Consider the following 19,078-nt stretch of genomic DNA (forward strand, 5'->3'; position numbering starts at 1 on the left):
AGTAGATGGGTAGGATTTCTAGGGTTCCAAGGCCATAGAAACTTCTAGAAGATGAACAAAAAGATTTTTAAAAAGAGAACAGGGAATATTTTTATTGAGCACCAGGAGCTTTATTTGTATTATCTCATTTAATCTTCACAGCATCCTCATGGGGTGGGTATCTTCACTTCCACTTAAAGCTAGGGAGACCCACTTCCTTAAAGCAATGCAGCCCGTAGGTGCGGTGAGGTCAGTGTTAGAAGGCAGGCTTGCCTGCTTTTTCCACTGCTTTACACTGCTTCTCGAGGCAAAGTCAACCCAGGATTCCTGGAAACTAGGAGAAGAATCTCTGGGGGCCCTGTAGGGCAGGGGTCCCCAACCCTCCAACCACTGACTGGTACCGGTCTGGGGCCACACAGCAGGAGGTGAGTGACGGGTGAGCAAGCGAAGCTTCATCTGTATTTACAGCCACTCCCCATCGCTCGCATTATTGCCTGAGCTCCGCCTCCTGTCAGATCAGTGACGGCATTAGATTCTCATAGGAGCACGAACTCTGCTGTGAACTGCGCATGTGAGGGATCTAGGTTGCGCGCTCCTTATGAGAATCTAATGCCTGATGATCTGAGGCGGAGCTGAGGCGGTGATGCTAGCGCTGGGGAGCGGCTGCAAATACTGATTATCATTAGCAGAGGGGTTTGACTTCACAGTGACCATAATAAATCAGTTGCTCGCAGACCCATATCAAAACCCTATCAGTGAGGGGCAAGTGACAGTTAAGCTGCATCTGGTGGCAGGCTTTAAGTCAGAATCCAACACTTACTTTAGTCCATGCGTGGCCCACCCATTATTTTATTTACCGTTTCTGTCCACACCTCTTTCCCGTACTGCGCACTGGTCTCAGTCACAGTTTTGGTAAGCCCTCAAGCTAACCCTAGCCAAAATAGGTAAAAAACAAACAGTGCTGGAGAGCTTCTTTGAAAAGAGGAAGGGCTTCCCTGGTGGCGCAGTGGTTGAGAATCTGCCTGCCAATGCAGGGGACACGGGTTCGAGCCCTGGTCCGGGAAGATCCCACATGCCGTGGAGCAGCTGGTCCCATGAGCCACAACTACTGAGCCTGCGCGTCTGGAGCCTGTGCTCCGCAACAAGAGAGGCTGCGACAATGAGAGGCCCGTGCACCGCGATGAAGAGTGGCCCCCGCTTGCCGCAACTAGAGAAAGCCCTAGCACAGAAACGAAGACCCAATGCAGCCAAAAATAAATAAATTAATTAATTTTAAAAAAAAAAGAGGGAAAGACCCAATGATGAGATAGCAGAAGACTCTAAGACTGCCAACAAAAAGAAAGCTTCATTTTAAAGGAAATAACAAGAGTCCTCCTTAAATTATGGGTTCATTGCAACAGGTGATTCACATTCTCCAAACCTGCTTTGTATAATTTGTGGCAACTGGCTATCCAATGGAGCCGTGAAACCTTCAAAACTGCTTCACTATATGGAGACCAAGCACCCTGCGTCAAAAGGCAAGGCTTTGGGGACTTCCCTGGTGGTGCGGTGGTTAAGAACACACCTGCCAATGCAGGGGACACGGATTCGAGCCCTGGCCTGGGAAGATCCCACATGCCGTGGAGCAACTAAGCCCACAACTACTGAGCCTGCGCTCTAGAGCCCGAACCACAACTACTGAGCCCACGCGCCTAGAGCCCCTGCTCTGCAACAAGAGAAACCCGCACACCGAAATGAAGAGTAGCCGCCTCTCGCTGCAACTAGAGAAAGCCCGTTCGCAGCAACGAAGACCCAACGCAGCCAAAAATAAATAAAGAAATAAATTTATATATATAAAGAAACTCCACAAGCCTTTGGAGTTTTTCAAAAGAAAAAAACGTGAACACGAAGAACAGAGACAATCATTGAAGGCTACCACTTCATCAAATGTGTCTGCATTGAGAGCATCATTCCTAGTGGCTAACTGCATTGCTAAAGCTGAGAAGTCCTTTACTATTGGTGGAGAGTTGATCCTGCCTACTGCTAAGGATATGTGTCATGAACTTTCAGGAGTGGCTGCAGTTCAAAAGGTGGCATGTGTTCCTCTTTCGGCTAGCACCATAACTAGATGAATTGATGAAATAGCAGACGATATTGAGGCACAGTGGTTAGGGAGGATTAATGAGTCACCGTGGTACTCAATCCAGGTTGACGAGTCTACCGATGTTGACAACGAGGCAACAATGCTTGTTTTTGTGCGATATATTTTTCAGGAGGATGTGCATGAGGATATATTATGTGCACTTTTGTTGCCAACCAACACCACAGCTGCAGAACTATTCAAGTCTTTGAATGATTACATATCAGGAAAACTGAATTGGTCATTTTGTGTCAGTATATGCACAGATGGAGCGGCTGCCATGACTGGACGGCTTTCTGGTTTCACTACAGGTCAAAGAGGTCGCTTCTGAATGTGTGTCTACGCACTGTGTCATCCATGGCAAAATGCTGGCTAGCTGAAAAATGGTACCTGAACTTAACAATGTTTTGCAGGACATGGTTAAAATTATCAACGACATTAAAGTACATGCCCTTAACTCACATCAGTTCGTGCCCCTCTGTGAGGAGATGGACCCAGAGCACACACGTCTTCTCTTATACACAGAAGTGAGATGGCTTCTAAAGGTAGATCACCGGCCAGAGTTTTTGAGTTATGAGAGCCGCTCCAGGGATTTCTTGTAGAAAAACAGTCACCACTGGCAGCACATTTCAGTAACACAGAATGGGTCGCAAAACTTGCTTACTTGTGTGACATATTCAACCTGCTCACCGAACTCAGTCTGTCACTTCAGGGGAGAACAAAAACTGTGTTCAAGTTGGCAGATAAAGTGACTGCATTCAAAGCCAAACTGGAATTATGGGGGTGACGAGTGAACTTTGGGATTTTTGACATGTTTCAAACATTAGCAGAGATTTTGAAAGAGACTGAACTGTGGGGCCTTCTTTCTCCCAGCTGATGCATGATCACCTATCTTAGCTTTCAAAAGAGTTTGAGCATTACTTCCCAACCACAAAAGACTCCCGAACCGGGAAGGAATGGATCTGTAACCCATTTGTGAATAAGCTGGGTGAATCGACTTTGTCTGCGCTAGAAGAGGATCAGTTGCTTGAGATCGCAAATGATGGTGGCCTTATAAGTATGTTTGAGACAACTTCAGACCTCCATACATTCTGGATTAAAGTCAAGGTAGAATATCCTGAGATTGCCACAAAAGCACGGAAAAGCCTGCTTTCTTTTCCAACATCCTATCTTTGTGAAGCAGGGTTTTCTGCAGTGACAGCAACCAAAATGAGATCATGGAGTAGACTGGACATAAACAACACACTTTCGGGCTTCCCTGGTGGCGCAGTGGTTGAGAGTCCGCCTGCCGATGCAGGGGACATGGGTTCGTGCCCTCATCTGGGAAGATCCCACATGCCGCAGGGCGGCTGGGCCTGTGAGCCATGGCCGCTGATCCTGTGCATCCGGAGCCTGTGCTCCGCGGCGGGAGAGGCCACAGCAGTGAGAGGCCCGCGTACTGCAAAAAAACCAAACCAAACCAAAAAAACACACTTTGGGTGTCACTGTCTCCCGTCACCCCCAGATGGGACCATCTAGTTGCAGGAAAACAAGCTCAGGACTCCCACTGATTCTGCATTATGGTGAGTTGTAGAATTATTTCATTATGTATTACAATGTAATAATAACAGAAATAAAGTGCACGATAAATGTAAAGCGCTTGAATCATCCCGAAACTTCACCCCACCCCACCCCCAGTCTGTGGAAAAAGTGTCTTCCACGAAACCGTTCCCTGGTGCCAAAAAGGTTGGGGACCGCTGCTGTAGGGCGTCTTGGCCAAGGGCCCTCCCTTGCTCAGTCAAAGGCTACACTGGGAAGTAGGTCATGAGAGGAGCTGGGGAGTCTGGGAATGGTCCCAGCTTAGATCCGGGGGCCTCCGGATCAGCTCACAGCAGGTGGAGGTGAGGGAACTCATGACCTGGGTCACCCTTTCTGCGGCCATTGGATCTAGGTTTAGATCTCCATGCTGCAAATGCACCCATTCCTATGAACTTGTGAGTTATTGTAAGAAAGAGCCCTTTGAACAATCCCCAACTTTGTTTTGGCTAAAAGGAAAAGTATTTCCTCTCTTGGTTCTTTTAGACTAGAGGTGGGTTCAGTCTCTGCCCGTGGCCAGATGCGGTGGTGGCCTCAGGCAGGGGATGTGGTATAACAGGAGACAGACCATAACTGGGAACCTGGGACATGAAAGTCACACATTTCACGTTTTAGGCTGATTCTATCCCTCCTGCCCTGTTCTTAGGTCCTTTAAAGCCTCGAACTATGACACAAAAGCAGAAACAGACAAGTAATTAGACCATGTTTAGGATTGCTACCCAGTGTTTCTTGAGCTTTTCTTACTCCTGTGTTTTTTTTGTTAATTTTTGGCCGCGCTGGGTCTTCTTTGCTGCGCACATGATTTCTCTGGTTGCGGCGAGCAGGGGCCACTCTTTGTTGTGGCGCGCGGGCTTCTCATTGCGGTGGCTTCTCTTGTTGCGGAGCACGGGCTCTAGGCACATGGGCTTCAGTAGTTGTGGCTCGCAGGCCCTAGAGCGCGGGCTTAGTAGTTGTGGCGCACGGGCTTAGTTGCTCCGCGGCATGTGGGATCTTCCCGGACCAGGGCGCGAACCCGTGTCCCCTGCATTGGCAGGTAGATTCTTAACCACTGCGCCACCAGGGAAGTCCCTGCTGTGTCGTTTTTCATGTTTGTTTGTTTTTTCCAGACATTCTTGAGGAAACCTTCACTGCCCTGGGCTATGAAGTCAAGCGTTTCTTACATCTCACTGTGGAAGATATAATGCACATTCTTGGCCAAGTTGCGCACATGCCCCAACACCAAGACTACGACAGCTTCGTGTGTATCCTGGTGAGCCGAGGGGGCTCTCAGAGCGTGTTTGGCGTGGATCAGACTCACTCAGGGGTCCCTTTGGATCATATCAAAAGGATGTTCATGGCAGATGCATGCCCCTCTCTCTCAGGGAAGCCAAAGGTCTTTTTTATTCAGAACTATGTGACGTCAGAGGGCCAGCTAGAGGACAGCAGCTTCCTGGAGGTGGATAGACCATCAGTGAAAAGTGCAGAATCCAAGGCCAGGCAGCCCGGGGCCTGCGTGATTCACCGAGAAGCTGACTTCTTCTGGAGCCTGTGCAAAGCGGACGTGTCCCTGCTGGAGCGGTCCTCCCCTTCACCGTCACTGTACCTGAAGTGCCTCTCCCAGAAGCTGGGGAAAGAAAGGTGAGCCACCCAAGCTGTGGCGGATCCTGGCCCCAGTTGTTTATTTTCTGCTACCAGGATGGAAGTGCCACTGTGCCATATTTGATGCCCTTTTCTTTGGGGGAGGAATTTTTCATTCCTTGTTGGGGTTGCCTTAGGAGTATGATAATAGACTCTGCACAGTTTATGAATGCTTTGTAGTTCAGAAGGTCATGTAGTAGTCAGCTTGTGGTTTGGATATTTTCCTTCAAAATTAAGAAATGTTTTTTTTTCTTATTACAAAAGCAATACATACTCCTTACTGGACATAGATCATGAGATATAGATGCTGAAAGCAGAACATAACAAGCAGTTATAATCCTACTTAGTAGAACTAATCTGTTAACCAAATCTTGGTGTGTTGCCTTCCAGATCTTTTTTGGATACTGATACAATCATATATAAAGATGTTTTTTAAGCCAAAATGAAATCATAATCTACTGTTACTTTATAACCTGCTTTTAGTTTGTGCAACAGTATATTTTTACATGTCAGGAATCGCATTTTTATGGCATCATTTTATTTTATTTATTTGCTTTAAAATTTATTTAATTATTTATTTATTTTTGGCTGAGTTGGGTCTTCGTTGCCGCGTGCAGGCTTTTTCTCTAGTTGCAACGAGCGGGGGCTACTCATTGTGCAGGTTTCTCTTGTTGCGGAGTACCGGCTCTAGGCATGCGGGCTCAGTAGTTGTGGCGCACGGGCTTTGTTGCTCCACGGCATGTGGGATCTTCCCGGACCGGGGCTCGAACCCGTGTCCCCTGCGTTGGCAGGCAGATTCTTAACCACTGCGCCACCAGGGAAGTCCCTATAGTATCATTTTAATGTTTGCAGAGCAGTCCCTAATATGGCTATAGCATAATTTACTTGGCCAGTCTTTAGTTGTTGGGCAATGTTTTACTTTCACAAAAAAGAAAGTGTTCAACGTCTTCGTAGCTCAGTATTTGTGCTTATCCTTAATTGTTTTCTTGAAAGGAAAATTCCCAGAAGTGGAATTACTGTGTTGAATGACGAGCATTTTTAAAGCCTCTGATGCATCTCGTCAGATTGTCCTCTAGGACAGTTAGACCAGCTTTTTGTTTTTTAACCACGCCACGCAGCTTGCAGGACTTCAGTTCCCAGACCAAGGATTGAGCCCGGGCCCCTGGGAGTGAGAGCGCCGAGTCCTAACCACTGGACCCCAGGGAATTCCCATAGATCAGCTTTTATGAGAGAGTCTGCATCCCTGAATTCTCACTGATACCGTGTGCTCGTTTATTTCCCCAAGTCTTGAGGTTGATAGGTGAAAAATGGTACCTAGCTATACAGGTCTGCCAGTCTTTGTAACTTAGACATTTTTGATGTTTATTGGCAAGGATACTTTTCTAAGGGAAACGTTGGTGACCTGGTGTCCATCTGGGATGAGGGAAGCCTCACCGTACCTCAAATGTAAGATTAGCAGTCCCTTTTCTGTTGCCCCCCAATCACAATTTAGAATTTCTCTGAGTCACCTGTGAAAGGCATCTGTTGTAGCTTGGGGGACCTCAGGAATAAATCTCAGGGCCTGGGACCCCTAGCCTCCTCAGGGATGGCAGAGCAAAAAGGGAGGGCTAGAGCAGGGGCAACTCAGCCTTCCAAGGTACATACACCACGGGCCAACGGTATTATTGGCCTTTTACATCCATCCTGCATTTGCATGGATGATCCAGATGGGTTATCATCTGGCTGGTGTGTACCCAGACTAAAACTCAGGTGCCCCTGTGGGTGGGGACTGTGGTCATTGGGTCAGAGTGCTGCAAACCTGTTTGGATCGCTTGCTAAGTAGCTTGTAGAATATTTAGAAAGGAGCAATTTTAAAGCACTTTCACATCTGTTAGCTGATTTCAACCTAACGCTAATCTGTCTCCTCGTTGATATTTGCGTGGGATTAATTTTTGCCTTTCTCATCCCCTCCAGAAAACACTCACTCCTGGAACTCCACATTGAACTCAACAGCAAGGTGTATGATTGGAACAGCAGAGTGTCTGCTAAGGAGAGGTACTGTGTCTGGCTGCAGCACACTCTGAGAAAGAAACTCATCCTCTCTTGCAAATGAAAAGCCAAAGACCCTTCTTAGCTTTGCAGTCTCCATTGCTAGCCGGAAAGACAAACATTTATTTCTCACAGTTCTAGAGACTGGGAAGTCCAAGATCAAGGTGCTTATAGATCAGGTGTCTGGTGAGAACCCGCCTCCAGGTTGGCAGATGACCCTCTTGTTGTATCTTCACATGGCAAAGAGAACAGAGAGAAAGCAGGCTGTCTTGTGTCTCTTCTTATAAGGGCACTGATCTTATTCATAGGGGCTGCCCTGTCATGAACTAATCACCTCCCAAAGGCCCCACCATCTAATGCTATCATATTGGGGCACAGGATTTCAACCTATAAATCTGGGGGTGGACACAAACATTCAATTTAAAACAGTGGCTTTCTGATCTGAGGTTGCTTCTCTGTCTAGGACTCACATGGCATTCTACAGTAATCAGTATACCTTTCCTCCTTGGATTTGAAAGCATGACCTAAAAGAATATTATTGTTTAAAATATTATTTAAAGGGACTTCCCGGGTGGGCCAGTGGTTAAGACTCTGTGCTTCCACTGCAGGGGGAATGAGTTCAATCCCTGATTGGGGAACTAAGATCCCACATGCTGAGGCACGGCCAAAAAAAATCACTTGACGTTAAAAGAAAACTTATTTATATATTTTTAAGTTGGTTTTAAGTGGTATGTATCTGTGTGGGTATGTTTATATGTGTTTTCACGTGACCACTCAACAAAGGCTGAAAAGATGAAAGGAACAGTTTTCAGACACTTCATACACTTATTTCTACTTTAAAAGTAATTTTCTATCCTTGTATTAATGAATGTGGGACTCCTGAGGGTGTCTTTGAATTTCACATTGCTGGGGGCACCAGCAGGAACAATGTATATGCTTGGACTCGTGAACCAGAACCCTGTGTCAAGTATTAGAGAGGGAAACTGTGAGGGATCTTAATGACCTGGCAGCTTTTGCATCCTTCTCTGTCCCATCCTGACCGGGTGACAGGCATTTTCCGTATTCTGTTTCCTATCATGGATGGGAATTGCACCTTTTCTTTTACCTTGGGAATGGGATCACCACCCCTCTTGAAAAATGTCATTTATCTTCTTTGACTCACAAAAAACTGGAAACATAAAACAGAAGCATAGTATTTATTTATATTACTTTTTAGTTTTATATATTTTTATATATTATTAAGATAACTTATATTTGCATTAAATATAAAAACAAGAGGGACCTTGAAGTCATTATGCTAAGTGAAATAATAGACAAATACCAAGCATTATATGCTCTCATTTATATGTGGAATCTACAAAACAAAAACATAAACAAAACAAGCCAAACTCATAGAAAAAGAGAGCAGGCAGTGGTTACCGGAGGTGGGGGAAGGGAGTAATTGGAGGAAGGCGGTCAAAAGGCACAAATTTCCAAAAAAAAAAAGAAAAAAAAAAGACTCTCTAAGCACGGGTAAGCACCTGCAGTGCATTGTCCAATGTGAGGCTGAAATATCAGATTCTTGATGTAGGCCCCGATTTCTCCCACACCTAAGCTATGTTTTACAAAAACTGAACATGGTGAATATGAGAGTTTTAGTTAGAGAGGGTTTAGGAGCAGCTACAGTCTGTAATCCCATGAGCTATAACCTGTGAAATTGATAGAGAATATGGTAGAGGTAAACCAGAGATGGAAGAAAGGCTTTAGAAATGGAATGAGAGAGAACAAAAGACAGTCAGCTATGTGATATACAATAGTAAGTCCTACAAGACGGGTGTGATGGATGGCATGCAAGCAGGTTTAGTGTATAAGTGTGATTGACAGTGAAGAATTAAAGTTTAGGATATGGCATATTGTGACATTAGGTTTTCAGTAAGTAATATAATGACACCTGACAGCTATAATCTCTCGAAAATTCACATCAAATGATGTTCATTCCAATAATTAAAAATAAATTAAAAATTTACAAAAAGAAAAGGGGACAAACTTCCAGTCGTAAGATAAATAAGTACTAGGGGTATAATGTACGACATGATGACTAGAGGTAACACTGCCGTGTGACACATAGGGAATTTGTTAAGAGAGTAAGTCCTAAGGGTTCTCATTACAAGGAGAAAAAAATTTTTTTCCTTTTTCCTTTTCTTTTTAGTGTATGCATATGAGACAGTGAATGTTAGCTGACCCTATTGTGGTAATCATTTCACAATATATGTAATCATCACCTTGTATACCTTAAACTCATACAGTGATGTATATCAATTATTTCTCAGTAAAATGGGGAAAAAAAGATTTGAAAAACACAATCGTATCAAAATGTTTTAGATGCAAGTAAGAGAAGACCTAACTTAAAACAAAAAGTTTTTTAAAATTTTGTTTACTCTTACTAAGCAACAGGTTCAGAGGTAGGGGGTTAGTTGCTGGCTTGGCTAATTCATTGGCTCAACAATGTCCTCAAGGGTTTGATGCTTTCCACCTTTCTTCTCCGTAGTCTCAGGGTTTGGGCTTTTATTTTCAAATTTGTCATCTAAAGGTCACAAGAGGGCCACAGGTCCAAGTATCATACCCAAACACGCAAGAGAAAACATCTCTTCCTTGTGTGGCTTCTTAAGATCAAAGGAAAAATCTCCCAGAAGCTCTCCTCCCCAAGAGTTCCCTTCCCTCACTTCTCATTGGCTAGAATCACATGATCTGTTCTTCCTTAAACCAACCATCGGCAGAGGGAATGGGATTACCATGGTTGGTTTATACCAGCCCAGACTCAGTTCCCTGGGACTGGGGTTCAGTGGCTTCAGCTCCCTTGGGCACATGGTCTCCAAAAGCTGGGGTTCTTTTAGGGAAAAATGGGGCATGGAGCTTCCCTGGGGAGTAGTTAACCATAATGTATGCCAAAAAGAATGAGAACCTCCATCTTATGACTGAAGAAACTGAGGCACACAGCTTTTAAGTGAGCTGTTCCCAAATCTCAGAGAAAATCATTGGTAGTGCCAGGTCTAGAATGTTAACAACCAGCCTTACGATCTGGTGTCCTCCAGAAATTAGAACAAACTTTGGAAGGTGTGTAGCATGCATTCCAGGGAAGGCATCATACTCCTCTCTCAGCTGTTTGTGAGTCATTACCCTACCTTTCCAGTCCCACCCTTTTCCCCCCACAGAGAGGCAGCATGGCTACATAGCTTTCCGTATCCCATCTGGTGGACACGGTGAAAATACAGAGCCTGTTAAATCACCATCTTTTCTCTCCTCCTCTTTTAAAAAGCGATTATTTATTGGGACTTCCCTGGCGGTCCAGTAGTTAAGACTCCGCACTTCCACCACAGGGGGTTCAGGTTCAATCTCTGGTCCCTGGTCAGAGAACTAAGATCCCACATGCGCCCCCCAAAAAAACCCAAAAACAAAACAAACACACAAAAACAAAAAATATATATTTATTAAATTATATTGTGCTGTTTACTTTTGTCACTTTTCTGTCTTTAGATTACATTATTTTTATTAATACCATTCATCAGTCAACCCGCAGGTGCCAAGGAAAAAGAGTGCTAAGGGTTTGCTTGTGTGTTTTGCTCACTGGCAAGGGGTATGGGGTGGAGTAAAGAGGGACTTTGATTCCAGGAGCAGGCCAACAAGATGGGAGGAATAAAGCCTTGCCTTCCCTTGCCTACTTTGCAGAATTGTTCTGAGGATGAAATGAGAGAGGCTTTATGATCATACCCAATGAGAGTTTTTATGACTGCATTGGTGATGCCATGTGAACATAGCTGTTATTATTATAGCACACTGTGGAGGAGTTATTTTGAAAAGGTTGAATCAAACCTTGAAAATTGGTAGGATTTTGGCAGGTTGAGGTGGAGAAGAGAATACATTGCAGGAGAAGAAACAAAGCAAACGAAGGGTCAGATAAGGGAAATGTAAGGCATGTTTTAAAAACCATGAGTGTAACTTTTATCTGGGGCAGAGAGAATGTGAGCAATGGTGAGTGATAAGCCAGGAGGTGCCTGTGGTTTGGCATGTGAAGAGCTGTAAAGACCCCCATCTCTGTCTTTTAGTCAGCTCTCATGTAAGTTATTTTGTGAGTTATTTTTTTCACTTTAATAGTGGAGTCTACAACTACTTCTTTGACATTTTTGTGTATATGAGCAATTTGATTACTAAATGCCTTATTCTTTTTCATTGAGTATAGTTTTTAAATGAAATATTTAAGGCATGCTAAAGGAGAATTATATTAGGCAACAATATAATGAATACATACCCACAACCCAGCTTAAATGAAATGTTCTAAAATCTATATGAAGACTCTGAAGATACTGCTTTAAGTAATAGCCCTAAATATAAAAGAGATAAATGTATTAAAATATTTAATACTTTATAATAGCCCCCAACTGAAAATTCGTCAAGTGTTTAGTAACAGGAGCATGTTATGATAAAACGTCCACTGGTTGGAATTTTATGTAACCGCTAAACTTATATATACAAATAATAAAGGCTTACATAAGCTGTTCTTAGTTCATTACATGAATTATCTCATTTAATCCTCAAAACAGCTCTTTGAGGTAGGTATTATTGTCCTCATTATTATTTCTTCCCATTTTATAGATGAGGAAAGTGAGCAAAGGGATGCTAAGTAGCTTGTCCTTGGTCACCCCAGCCTAGGATATAAACTCAAGCCATAAACAGAGCCTTTATTTTTATAGCTAAGTACGTTTAAAGCAAAACAGGACTTCCCCGGAGGTCCATTGGTTAAGGCTGTGCGCTTACAATGCAGGGGACATGGGTTCGATCCCTGGTTGGGGAAGATCTCACATGCCGTGTGGTGTGGCCAAAAACAAACAAACAAAAAACCCAAAAAATATGTCTCACAGGAAAACAAAAGGCCGGAAAGAAATATTCCAAAATATGGATGACAGAACTATGGCTGGTATCTTTTTTTTCTGTGTTCCAAATCCTCTTTTCTATCTCTGTATATTTAAACATACTGGTCTCTAAAGTAACGTCTAGGTAATTCCTCCAACTTTTTAAAAAAAACATTTATTTATTTATTTGGCTGTGCCAGGTCTTAGTTGCGGCATGAGGGATTTTTAGCTGTGGCATGCATGCAGGATCTAGTTCCCTGACCAGGGATCAAATCCAGGTACCCTGCATTGGGAGCGTGGAATCTTAACCACGGGACCACCAGGGAAGTCCCTCTATCAGCTTTTGACCAGCTGGTTCTTTGGTGCTGAAGAGACTACTCTTTCCTATAGTTCTGCCTTCACTTCTCTGTCTCATCTCTAGCCCTTCTTTTCAGTAGCAGGACCTGTGGTCTCAGGGCTGCTTTTCTGGGCCACTGGTTAGGAGGACTGTCTCGTCAACCCCAGTTCCATTCCAGTCCCCAACGCCTTCCATCCTCTTCCATGAATAGGCCATGGTAGGGGGTCACTTGACAGCTTTTTCTGTCTGCAGTGTTTGAAACAGGAATCTCTTCTCCCATATTCTAGGAGCAAGTTTTCAGGATTAAGCATGTTACTTATGCCACCAAGAGGTCACAATTTGAGGTCAGTCTTGTCAATTTGTCTGTGTGGCAGACCCTGCTCACTGTCCCAAACATCCATTCTCTTTTTCTCTAGTAATAGAAGTCTTAATTTGAAACTGCGCACACAGCCTCACAGAATACAGTCTAGCTGTCCAAGCCTTGACTTGTAGCAAGATGTGGTCATGTGTCTAGTCCTGGAAAATAATATGTAAGCAGTGGTATTGTTTGGCAATTGCTGAGAATTTTTCTTAAAAGGCAACTGTTTTTTGCCCTTCACCCCTTTGTCCCTTTTTCTGTCTTAGTGACTAGACTGCATATGTGATGGCTGGAGCTCTAGCTGCCATCTTGAATTGTGAGGATAAGAGCCACACTGTAGGGATGACCAAGTGGTGAACAGGAAGGAGCCTTGTTGGGTGAAGACATTAAGAAGCAGAGTCACCATACCAACCCTAGATTACCTACATCTGAACATTTATGTGAGAGAAAAAAATGTGGGGTTTATATTTCTTTTAACCTAACCTAGTCTGACTTGTACATTGTTATTTGATTAAAGTGTTTTTTTATGTTTATGCATGTTGTAAGTTTAAAATAAATATTTGCCTAGGCAATATTTTAATTTTTTAATTATTGTTTAAAAATGTATGTATGTATTGTTAAAAATGTAATGTTAACACCTGAGCTGACCTAAGTTTTTAGTATGTATGATGCTCTCATTTATTTCCTTTTATAGTTTTGTGGTTTCTGTTGGAGAGATGGAGACGCTTTATTAAGACATTAGTAGGATTTGGACACTGTCCTCATAAGAGATGTAATCCACAAGGAAAAGTTCTGACTGAATCATCAGTATAGACCAGCTTTTGGACCTGGTTTACAGTGAATAAGAGTTTGAAAGATACATACACAAAACTGAATATAAAGAAAAAACAGTAGCACTTCCCTGGTGGTGCAGTGGTTAAGAATCCATCTGCCAAGGCAGGGGACACAGGTTCGAGCCCCAGTCTGGGAAGATCCCACATACCGCAGAGCAACTGAACTTGTGCACCACAACTACTGAGCCTGCGTTCTAGAGCTTGCGAGCCACAACTACTGAACCCACGTGCCACAACTACTGAAGCCCGGGCACCTAGAGTCCGTGCTTCACAACAGGAGAAGCCACTGCAATGAGCAGCCCGTGCACTGCAACTAGAGAAAGCCCACGCACAGCAATGAAGACCCAACACAGCCAAAAATAAATAAATATTAAAAAAAAACAACAACAACAAAAAAAGAAGAAACAGTAACTCTGCACATATGTTTAGGATCGCCACAGATAATGACTCCAAAGGACTCACTGCTTGTAAATCCACAATTTCTTGTTTCCCAGCCAGACCCTTCCTTGCCTACAGTAGCTCCAGAGATGGAAATGTAGGATTCAGTCAAGGCCATTAAACGTAATGACTGATTTTTCAAGAACCTGCCCTCTCTATTCCAAGAAACACTTCCTCTGCTTCTCCTTCTTGTGCCATACCAAAGCTGCAAGACCCATGGGTCCAGGCTTTTCCACTTTGGCTCTATCACACACTTAATAAGCAAACATTCAAGAAATACAAATTCTTTTCAATAAATGCCTCTGCAATATCGGCTGGTATACACTAAGTATCACAGATTAATCCAACTCCCCACAAGGGTCACCTAAAAGGTAGATTACAGGTGAACAAGTAGTCCTATATACATGCTTATGGCCGTAGGCACAGCAGACAAAAAGTGGAAACAACTCAAATGTCCATCAGATGAATGGATAAACCAAATATGGTATATCCGTACAATGGAAAGTTATTTATCTATAAGAAGGAATTAAGTACTGATATAGGCTACAGTGCAGATGAACCTCAAAAACGCTATGCTAAGTGAAAGAAGTCAGACACAAAAGGTCACATATTGTATGACAGTATTTATATGAAATGTCCAGAATAGGTAAATCCATAGAGACAAATAGCAGATTGGTGGTCACCAGGGACTGGGGTGAGAGGGGATTGGGGAGAGACTGCTTAAGGGGGACAAGGTCTCCTCTGAGGTTCTTGAAATGTTTTGGAACTAGATAGACGTAATGGTTGCACAACATTGTAAATGTACTAAAAGCCACTGACTTGTACACTTTAAAATAGTACATTTTATGTGGATTTCATCTCAGTTTTTTAAAAAAGGGAAAAAAAGAGAAGATTAAGATCATTTATTAATTGCTCCACAAACATTTCTCCCCAACCTTTTTTCTTTTTAATAAACATTATTTTTAAGAGTAACTTTAGGTTTGCAGAAAATTTGTGCAGAAAGTACAGAGTTTCCAGATAGTCCCCCATGCCCCACAATTCTCCTCCTATTAACACCTTGCATTATTGCAGTACATTTTTACAGTTGATGAACAATATTGATACATTAGTATTAAACGAAAGTCTACTAGGGTTTACATTAGGGCTCATTCCGTGTTGTATAGTTCCTGGTTTTGACAACTGCATAATGTCACGTATGCACCATTACTGTATCATACAGAATAGTTTCACTGCCCTAAAAACCCTCTGTGCTCCTCACATTCATCCTTCTCTCTCCCTAAGCCCCTGGCAACTGCAGATCTTTTTATTTTCTCTATAGTTTTGCCTTTTCCGGAATGCCATACATTCTATAGCCTTTTCAGACTGACTTCTTTCACTTAGTGATATGTGTTTAAAATTCCTCCATGTCGGGTTTCCCTGGTGGCACAGTGGTTAAGAATCCACCTGCCAATGCAGGGGACACGGGTTCGAGCCCTGGTCCAGGAAGATCTCACATGCTGTGGAGCAACTAAGCCCGTGAGCCACAACTACTGAAGCCCACGCGCCTAGAGCCTGTGCTCTGCAGCAAGAGAAGCCACCACAATGAAGAGTAGCCCCCGCTCACCGCAACTAGAGGAGGTCTGTGAGCAGCAATGAAGACCCAATTCAGCCAAAAATAAAGTTAATTTAAAAAAATTCCTCCATGTCTTTTCATATCTTGATAACTCATTCCTTTTTATTGCTGAATAATACTTCATTGTATAGGTATACCAGAGACTGTTCATTCACCTACTGAAGGCCATCTTGGTGGTTTCGAAGTTTTGGCATTATGAATAAAGCTGTTATAAACACATTTGTGTGCTGATTTTTTTTTTTTTTTTTTGCGCTGTACGCGGGCCTCTCACTGTTGTGGCCTCTCCCGTTGCGGAGCACAGGCTCCGGACGCACAGGCTCAGCGGCCATGGCTCACGGGCCCAGCCGCTCCGCGGCATGTGGGATCTTCCCAGACCGGGGCACAAACTCGCGTCCCCTGCATCGGCAGGAGGACTCTCGACCACTGCGCCACCAGGGAAGCCTTGTGTCCTGATTTTTGTGTAGATGTAAGTGTTCAACTCATTTGAGTGAATACCTAGGAGAGCAATTTCTATATTGTATGGTAAGCCTATGTGTGTGTAACTTTGGAAAAAACTGAAAGACTGTATTCCTGAGCGGCTGCACCATTTTGTAGAGTTCCTTTGCTCCACATCCTTGCCAACATTTGGTGGTGTTAGTGGTTTGTATTTCAGCTATTTTAGTAGCTATGTAGTGATATCATATATTTTTTATTCCTTTTTTTTTTTTTTTTTTTGTGGTACGCGGGCCTCTCACCATTGTGGCCTCTCCCGTTGCAGAGCACAGGCTCCGGACGCACAGACTCAGCGTCCACGGCTCATGGGCCCAGCCGCTCCGCGGCATGTGGGATCTTCCTGGACCGGGGCACGAACCCGTGTCCCCTGCATCGGCAGGTGGACTCTCAACCACTGCGCCATCAGGGAAGCCCGGAAAGTCAGTGATTTTGAATAAACACATCTGTATTCTTTGTTTCATTTTATACAGAGCACATATTATTGTAACTTTAAAATATAAAATAAAAATTACTTATTGTTAAAAATGTTCATTCTCTTTTAATATATATAAACACAATATATTCATTTTAAACATAAATGGCATAATATTTTAAGACTGTTTTCTCTCTTTTCATTTATGTGGTCATGCCTATACCTATATGTCTCTGTATGATAAGTCATTCCCAGTTTTTCACTATTTGAATGATGATATAAGAAACATCTTTTCTTCTTTATTTGGTAAGGACTTCCTGCCCCAGACGTCCGATTCTTAGTCCGTCACGTCGGATTCTTAGTCCCTCTGTTGGCATAGGTCAGTCCTCTTCCAAGACTGAGCATTATTTCAAGTCTCTTGTATCTTTAATCTCTTCCTCTCTCTTTGAGCCTTCAGTCTGAAAACAAGCTCTGCTTCCCCCTTCAAATAAAGTCCCTCTCTTTCAAGCCACTGTCTTATGTGAATTTTAGGCTAGTCTACACCCTCTCCATTTCACCTTTCCCATTTACTCCATACTTCCCTGCCATCTGGATTTCACCTTAATCATTTTACCAAATCTACAAGATCCACGGGTCACATGAACCATAGTTACCAAACCAGTGGTCCTTGGACCCTGGCGTCATAGTTTTCTTACTTCTCCAGGGTGTTCCACTATGAAGTTCTATCAAGGACTTCCTGGCCAAGTTTTCCTGGTATCTTTCTCCTCCTCATCCTTAAATGTGGATATCCCCAAGGATCACTCTATTGTTTTCTCTTTATATATTTTTCTTTTGACAACCTTGTAGCTTCAATTACTGCTTCTATGCCAATAACAAGAGGGATGTTCAAGCCCAGACTCTTCAAGTTCAGATCTCATCCTCAACCTCCTGGTAGACTTTTCCACTTGATTTTCCCTCTGGTACTTCAAACTCAGTATATGGCGAACATAAAAAAAAAAACCTCCATTCCCAATCTGCTCCTTTACCTGCATCTCCAGTTTTAGGTAACAGCATCACCCCAACATCAGTTTCATCCTGGTCTCCCCTCTCCTGTGTTTCTACATCTGGCTAAATCAGGTTAGTTCTGCAACTACAATGTCTTTTCCATCTATCCCCATCATTACACTTCCTCTGCGCTCATTACTCCTCCACTGAACTATGACGACAGCTTTCTCACTGATATTGCCCCCAGCCTATGATCCTATGATCATGTCATACACAGCAACCCAAAGAATCTTTCTCAACATATCTTTATCATTTTCCTCCTTAGAAGCCTTCAAGATTCTCCAAAGCATACACAATAAGATTGTGGCTGGAGGTTGGGATGAGGGACAGGATGGGGGAGTGGGGTGTTGCTGGTGGAAGTCCTGGAGTCCAAAGGCCCAGAGAACCAGGAACTCCAAAGTCTGAGAGCAGAAGAGGATATCCCAGCTCAAGAAGAGAGAGAGAGAAAATTCACCCTTTCTCCTCCTTTTTTGTTCTATTCAGACCTCAGTGGCTTGGTTGTGATGCCCACCCACTTTGGTGAGGACAGATCTTCTTAACTTAGTCTACTGATTCAAATGCTAATCTCTTCTAAAAAACATCCTTACAGACGCACCCCAAAATAAGGTTCACTTGATCTCTGGGCATCCTTTAGCTTAATCAAGTTGACACATGAAACTAACCATCAGAAAGTTGTTTGTGACATATCCTAGATCTTCCTTTTTTTTTTTTTCTTATTGAGCTATAATTCACATTTCATAAAACGTCATCCTTTAAAGTGTACAATTCTTTGGTTTTTAATGTATTCACTGTTGTGCAGTTATCACCATGACCTAATTTCAGAACATTTTCATCTACCTACAAAAGAAATTCTAGGACTTCTCTGGTGGTCCATGGGTAAGAGTCCACGCTCCCAATGCAGGGAGCCCGGGTTCGAACCCTGGTCGGGGAACAAGATCCTGCATGCGTGCCGTGACTAAGAGATCACGTGCCGCAACTTAGAAGCCGGCATGCCGCAACAATGAGCCCACATGCCGCAACTAAAAGATCCCGCGTGCCACAAAGAAGATCCTGTGTGCCGCAACTAAGACCCCGTGCAGCCTAAATAAATAAATAATAATAAAAAAAGAAATCCCGTACCTATTAGCCATCATTCCTTATTCCTCCCTGCCTCTTAGCCCCTGGATTACCACTTTCTGTTTCTACACATTTTCCTACTCTGGATATTTCATATAAACAGATCATTCAATACACGGCCTTCTGACTTCTTTCATTTAGCATGTTTTCAAGGTTCATCTATGTTGTAGAATATGTAAGTACTTCATTTTGTTTTATGCCTGAATAATATTTCATTGTATGGTTATACCAC

The 19,078-nt window shown here is 43.2% G+C and overlaps 1 protein-coding gene across 3 annotated transcripts in view; it reads left to right on the forward strand.

The window, feature by feature from the left end:
- Nucleotides 1-7,432, forward strand: part of CFLAR (CASP8 and FADD like apoptosis regulator) — a 46,196-nt gene extending 38,764 nt beyond the window's left edge. For 2 of the 3 annotated variants that reach the window (XM_065881104.1, XM_065881103.1), the window contains exons 8-9: nucleotides 4,780-5,290; nucleotides 7,244-7,432. In XM_065881104.1, the coding sequence (XP_065737176.1) occupies nucleotides 4,780-5,290; nucleotides 7,244-7,382 (650 nt within the window). In that variant the 3' untranslated portion in view covers nucleotides 7,383-7,432. Of the gene's footprint in view, nucleotides 1-4,779; nucleotides 5,291-7,243 lie in introns of those variants that run through there. The other variant, XM_065881105.1, reaches the window with a different exon arrangement.
- Nucleotides 7,433-19,078: the final 11,646 nt, after the last annotated feature.

Source organism: Phocoena phocoena, chromosome 7, assembly GCF_963924675.1.
Source record: "Phocoena phocoena chromosome 7, mPhoPho1.1, whole genome shotgun sequence".
NCBI lineage: Eukaryota > Metazoa > Chordata > Mammalia > Artiodactyla > Phocoenidae > Phocoena > Phocoena phocoena.